Source organism: Eucalyptus grandis, chromosome 3, assembly GCF_016545825.1.
Source record: "Eucalyptus grandis isolate ANBG69807.140 chromosome 3, ASM1654582v1, whole genome shotgun sequence".
Taxonomy (NCBI): Eukaryota; Viridiplantae; Streptophyta; class Magnoliopsida; order Myrtales; family Myrtaceae; genus Eucalyptus; species Eucalyptus grandis.
The window spans coordinates 49,320,025-49,326,423 of NC_052614.1; the positions used below are offsets into that span (position 1 = coordinate 49,320,025).

Below are 6,399 nucleotides of genomic sequence, written 5' to 3' on the forward strand. Positions count from 1 at the left end.
TTGATCGACAACTTCAAATGGTTCGTAATGCTACTTTGTAAATTCAGCAATCCTCGCTCATCGAAATGCTGCTTTGAGCTGCGACCAGAATTTGCTTTGCCAAATTGGAAACTGCAGCTCGTATTCTCGGCGATAAAAAGGAGCAAGATGATGAGCATCTTAAACCTTGGGAAAAGTTCAACTAAATAAGGAAATTCCGTGCACGAACTCAAAGATCCGGTGATGCCCGTGTGAGGAAAAGGAAGCAGATGGAAAGATGTAGTTCTGGCTTTCAGTTTAATCAGCACAACAAGGCAGAGGAGAAAAGGATTACGCTGATTGAGAAGCATTGATCTATCAGGCATTGAGGCCGCATATGGTGGAAGCACGCAATGCAAACTGGAGATAGGAAATCAAAGATAAAACGAGCAAGTGAAATAAAAGTGAAAGAGCAAGTACAAGTTGATGAAAAGCACTCAAATCAGACGCTTGAAAGATTATATACACGAGTACTTAATTCAAGTATTGCAGCACATAATACACATCTAAGTGTTTTATGCATCCATATGTTCTAGCACGGATGAACTCAAGGCCTTCCTTGCATCCATGTCGTCGAGCAGGAACGAAAGCTACTCAAATTCCTCAACTTGAGTAGCACATGAACCACCATCCCACAAAGAAACCCGAGCGCTGCGCTCGATCCAACTAGGGAAACCGCTGCGCAGATCAGCATCACGAAAGCCTCCTCCTTCGAATTCATGTCCCTGGCAGCCATGGCCAGCTCAATCCCTGCAAACAGAAGCAGGACACCAAGCACGCCAACGGGGAACTGATCCAACACCTTCACCAGAGAACTCCCAAGGACCAGACCAAGAATCAATTTGGCGGCTCCCAGGATCGCCACGCAGCCGCCGCTCCTGCCGCCAAACTTGTACTGCCCCGCCAGCCCTCCGGCGCCATGGCAGCACGGCATGGCCCCGAACCAGCACCCGACCAGATTCATCAGTCCTACCGTGACCGCGACTGACGCGGTAGAGAAGTCCTTCTCGGGGAAGAGATCGTACGACAGCTTGCACACCGCAATAACCGAGTTCAATATCGATAACGGGAGTTGGGGAATTGTGCCTTTAATGAATCCCTCTTTCCAAGCATGCCTTGAAATCTTCACAACTGCTATAGAGGACGGACCAAATTTAATGCTCCTGACCACTTTAGGCTCTCTGATGAAGGCCAGGACAACACCTAGCAGGAAGATAATGAAAGCTGAAGGAAGAGCCCTCATGATCTTCTTCCATTTTCTCTTCCTCGTCGAGCTTTGATCCTCGATGTCGTCGCCCGATTCCCGGTAACTTTCCGTCTCTTCATTCTCTTCACCGGCACCATTGATGACCACAATGAAACAAGCACAAACAATGGCCAGCACCAGGCCATCCAACCCAAGCCAGTGCCTATTCCCAGGGGATTTCGACTTCGAAAAGTCTTGAACTTTCCTGATGTACTTCACAGCAGTCATCGCGAACGACAGCCCTTGCGAGAGCTGAATCCCCCTAACAACAGACAGAGGAATCAGCCTATAAACGAGCTGCATCAGCCCCGTGACCCCGAGGAAGACCAAGATCGCGCCGGTGCAAATCCCAGCCGCCATGACCTCCGGGATGCCGAAGTCGGCACTCGAGATCCCAGCCGCCGCGATCGCCTTCATGGGTTGCACCGGCATCGGGACGCCGTATATGGCGCCGGTGACCATGTTGTAGACGCCAGTGAATATCAGGGTCGTGCCGAGGTTGAGGTCCTTGGCCAGCGTCAAGGCCAGGACTATGGGGATGTACGTGCCCAAGTCGCCCACGGCTCCATTGATCTCACCCCATTTCGAGCGGATGGCCAAGTTGGACCTAAGCTTTTGGAACACGCCGGACGGGGAGGTGAACTTGAACTTCGTGGGTGCCTGAGGATGGTTGGTGTTCGAAGGGTCGTCCTCCATGGCTTCGACTCGGTGCTGTACTGCGTAGCGCGACGCGCACGGGTGAAGACACAGAGAATTCGATGCTCTTGTGTGGACGCGAGCCAAGCAGCAGCAGCTTGCGTCCTCTGTTTCTGTGGTCGAATCGTATGAATAGCGTCTCTCCTTTTTATCTCTGCGAGAGAGAGAGAGGACTTTGCTGTTCGGGTGGCTAAACGCGCGCCGGTGGTTGTGGTCGTGGGCATAAAGGTGGCAACAGAAGCAAATGCGATCATTGAATGCCATAGAATATTTAAATGTTGAATCACGCCTCATCTCTAAGCTTAAGCCGGTCCCACAAAATTTCACTAGATATCAATTCAGGAAGTCCTCAATTCAGTAATAATGATCTCTTTCATGAGGTCCTCAATTGGTAATAATAATCTCACAATAATCCCACTTAATATCACTGAATGAATGATGCAATGAACAGAATTGATCGTTGTTAAAACCATAAAATATAAAAAATTGTGTTAATGGGGATCCATCATGAGTCTATGGATTCTTCAAAATGCTATCGACTGAACCTGATAGGTCTATGCAATACTTGCCATGAGTTTATAAAATTTCTAACGCGCAATCGGGCATTAGAAAAAGTTAAAAATCAATACTACACTCATGAAGAGAAAGAGAAAAAAAAATTCAAAGATTTAGGATGCATTTATTTTCCAAAAAATAAATGATTTGAAAGTCATGATCCTAAAAAATGATCGTTCATTATCTAAGGATCAAGTTGGTTATTTCCTAAGATAATTGGCTTCCCAGTCAAATTCGAATAGATAATATTCTTATTAGATGAGGTTGCTTCATCTCGTGCACATTTTTCGAATATGAATACCCTTTGATTGCAATGCATTTCAAAGATTATTCCACGATCATTTCCGTATTTTCAGTTCCCACCGGCACGGCATATGCTCATTCGAAGAACATAAGCCTTCACAAAGCACATTGATGTTATTTGAAGACATGGAATGAACCGATCGAGCGTTGACAAGAATAGGAAAAATTTAAAAACAGAAAAATTGCCAGTTGCGTCTCTTCTTGGTGTACATGGCATCAGGAAATTAATTAATGTCGTCCTCACTAGCCATTCTAATTGTCCTTTTCTAAGTGACCTCTCCATGTGGCCCTTCCTTAGATTGGCCTTTCGGAACGAAGTCTGAAAAGCACTTTGAAAGGACAGGCATCTTCAATTTCAGCAAGAGCATCTCATCCAACATCTCAAAACCATCTTTTTAAACTCCCCGTCGAATATCTAGATATGAAATCGAGTATACATCCTCGATCACGGGAATTAGCAATCAAGATCACCGAATGTCAGCCCGCATTGTTTGGATATATGGTTACAACGCATCTTATACGTACTCCCTCCATTTAAAAAACCTAAATTTTACGTCGGACATTGAGACACGTTACTGGGAAAACGACGGAGACGGAACGAGGAGGTCCAGGCCGTGCAAATCCGTTTAGATTAACGAGATAAATGACCCTTATTTTAATTTATCTTTTTTTTTAATGTTTTATTCTGTCAACATAATACTACTGATAGTTCTTGGTACATTGCAACCAACGGTTGACATTAGCCAGAGAATGAGATAAATAGTCACAATCCGTTGATGTCTTACAAGCTTTTGGATTATACCCACGACTGACAATCAAGGCATTACGTGCATTATATTACAATTATCTACAATTCAAAGTTCCAGTCTGTGGCCCTCCTTGCTTGATAGAGAACCCATGTTCATTTGTCAATGATGCGCACAAAAGATATGGCCTCACAAAGATTCTTCGTTACATCACCATTGAGGTATGCATTTGCAATTGCTTATAGTCATCTGGGTGCAACACATATGTGTGACTAGATACGACCTTTGTGTTAAAGTAATAAGCAAATCCACGAGATATTACCCTCGTCGTGAAATGATTTCGCGATTTGGTCTTGAGTCTCTAGCCTGCTCATGAAATGGGTCCAAACTAACCCATAAGTTACCGTGCAATGATATTTTTTTTAAGGTTCGATTAGATGTGCATACTCACAAGCAACAGCAAGCAACTTATACTAGCCTATAAGTTTGAAATAATTTCATGATTTGGTCTTGGGTCCACCTCGCTCATGAATGGGGTCTAGACTTTGTCCATAAGAACACGAATGACAACTATTATGTTCCAAAAAAAAAAAAAGGATTTTTCTATTTTCTATTTTTGGATGAGTTTAGCGAAGAAAATACGTGTTTAATAACGACACAAAATTTATCTCTTGAGTGGTGGTAACGATGGACAGTGATAGGTGAACGGTGGTCAACGACTGATGGCACCCAACAAACGGCAGCCAATGGATGACAACCGGCGGCCTGCAGCTAGTGGGCAACGATCGACAGCAGGCGACAACGGGTGGGCGACTAGCTATAATAGCAAGGAAGATTGATAAAAAGAGTTTTTATTTCTTATTTATATTCTAGAAATAGAAAAATAGAAAATCTTCACTTATCATTTTTATTCCAATTTAATTATAGACTAAAAATTTATTCTAAAAATAGAAAAATGAAATTGCATTACCAAAAGATTTATGTTTCAAATCTATTCCTAAGCACAAAAGAAAATAATTCTGACCAGGAATAGAATAGTACAGTATTTCCTGGGATCTAATTGATATGCGTTACGCGAGTAGCAGTGGGCATTAGGCAAGTCCTTGGGCCAACCATCATCTTAATTGATAATAATGATGGAATGCCGAATTAGAAATCGTATGCCCATTCACTACAGCTCTTAGATATTGCTCCTCGTTTTTCCTTATAATATTTTTAAAATGAAAAACAAGCGAACGACTTTCCAAAAATACCGCGAAAGTAACTTCTAAATGGCTCTATGTTCAATAATTGTATAGATTTGAAGTGTTTTTTTTTTTTTTTTTTTTTTTTTTGTGACTAAGGATCCGTCAGAGCCTGCTCTTATTGCCTTACGCCGATTTGAGGTCTCACAGGCATCCGTGATGGAGGCCCAACAACAATTATACCTCCAGGGAAACTGGCCTAGCAACCCACTGCTGAGGCCCCCGCTTTAATCACTAACAACGTAAGGTTTCGAACCATTAACCTCCATCGCTAGAGAAGAGATCTCAATCAACTACGCTGTCCACGATTTGATATATAGATTTGAAGCGTTCATGCTGAATAAAAGCCAAAAAGGTTGAAGTTGTAAAAATTTCAAAAAGAATATAAAGTGGGAAAAACATTGATGGGCCTAATCTGCCCTTTAGGCCCACTTACGGCCTATTTGACAATTTGCTAAACAATGCTTATTTATATTCTTTTGTTTCTGAAAGTATATTTGGAACAGAAATGTATTTAGTAAAATTTTTGTTTCAAAGAATAAATTTTTTTTTTTTTATTTTCAGAAGTAGATTTGGAATAGAATCGAGAAATACAAAAAATTGATTTTTTATCCCGAGAATAATTTTAAAATTGGATTCGTTCGTTTTGCGGAAGATATCATGTCTTCGTAAAATATTTTCTAGGAAATCATTTTCTTAGAAAATGACTATATTTTCCACTGTTCGACCGAAACCCGAACTTTGAGTGGAAAATATTTTCTACCGTTCGTTAGCTAATTTAATTATTTGAGAAAAATTACCAAAAATTGAATTTTAATATTTTTTAATTAACCAAAAAATTATTTTTATTTTTATATTATTTAAAAAAATAAAATTTTAATTATTTATAGTTTTAAAAAAATCAAAATTTTAATATTTTTTTTCCTTCTTTTTCCTTTTTCTTTTCCTTCCTCCTTCCTCCTCCTTCCTCTCGTAGCTACATGCTTGACGATTGCCTGCTGCCCTGATCAACTAAGAAGCTGGTCGCAATCCGACGAACTTGAGGCTCGGCCGATCTAAGCGAGCCACAAGCTTGCCCGATCCGCGGCAAAGCTCGAGCTCGCCAGATCGGAGCCTAAGCTCGTGGTTTGCCGAGCTCGGGCGAACCTCGGCGAGCTCTCAGGCGAGGTCCAAGCCCCGCCTCACTCGCCGGATCTAGCGAGACTCGAGCTCCACTCTAGGCTAGTGAGGCTCGCCTCACCCAATCTAGCAAGGCCTAAGCTCACCGGGCTCAGTGAGTTTGGCTTCGCCAAATCGGGCTAGGAGGAGCCTCGCTAGCCTTGGGCAAGGCTCGAGTTGGCTCGCGACCGATCGGCAACAAATGCCCAAGGCCAAGGAAGAAAATGAAAATGAAAGAAAGAAAAGAAAAAAATAAATAAAGGAAAAAAAATTAAAAACTTGATTTTTTTAAATAAAAAAGAAAGAAAGTAAAAATAAAGCATAAAAAAAACGAAAATGTGTTTGGTGAAAAAAGCAAGGTGGAAGAAGTAATGGAAAATGTCTTCTACTTTTGAAAAGTAGAAGACATTTTCCTCACTTTTAAATGTTGTTT

General features: G+C 41.8%; 1 protein-coding gene across 1 annotated transcript; it reads right to left on the reverse strand.

Moving 5' to 3' along the window:
- Positions 1-392: 392 nt before the first annotated feature.
- Positions 393-2,174, reverse strand: LOC104431132 (molybdate transporter 1-like). Its single transcript, XM_010043814.3, has one exon. The coding sequence runs from the start codon at positions 1,958-1,960 to the stop codon at positions 566-568; it is 1,395 nt and encodes a 464-aa protein (XP_010042116.2). The 5' UTR covers positions 1,961-2,174; the 3' UTR covers positions 393-565.
- Between the last annotated feature and the right edge of the window lie 4,225 nt (positions 2,175-6,399).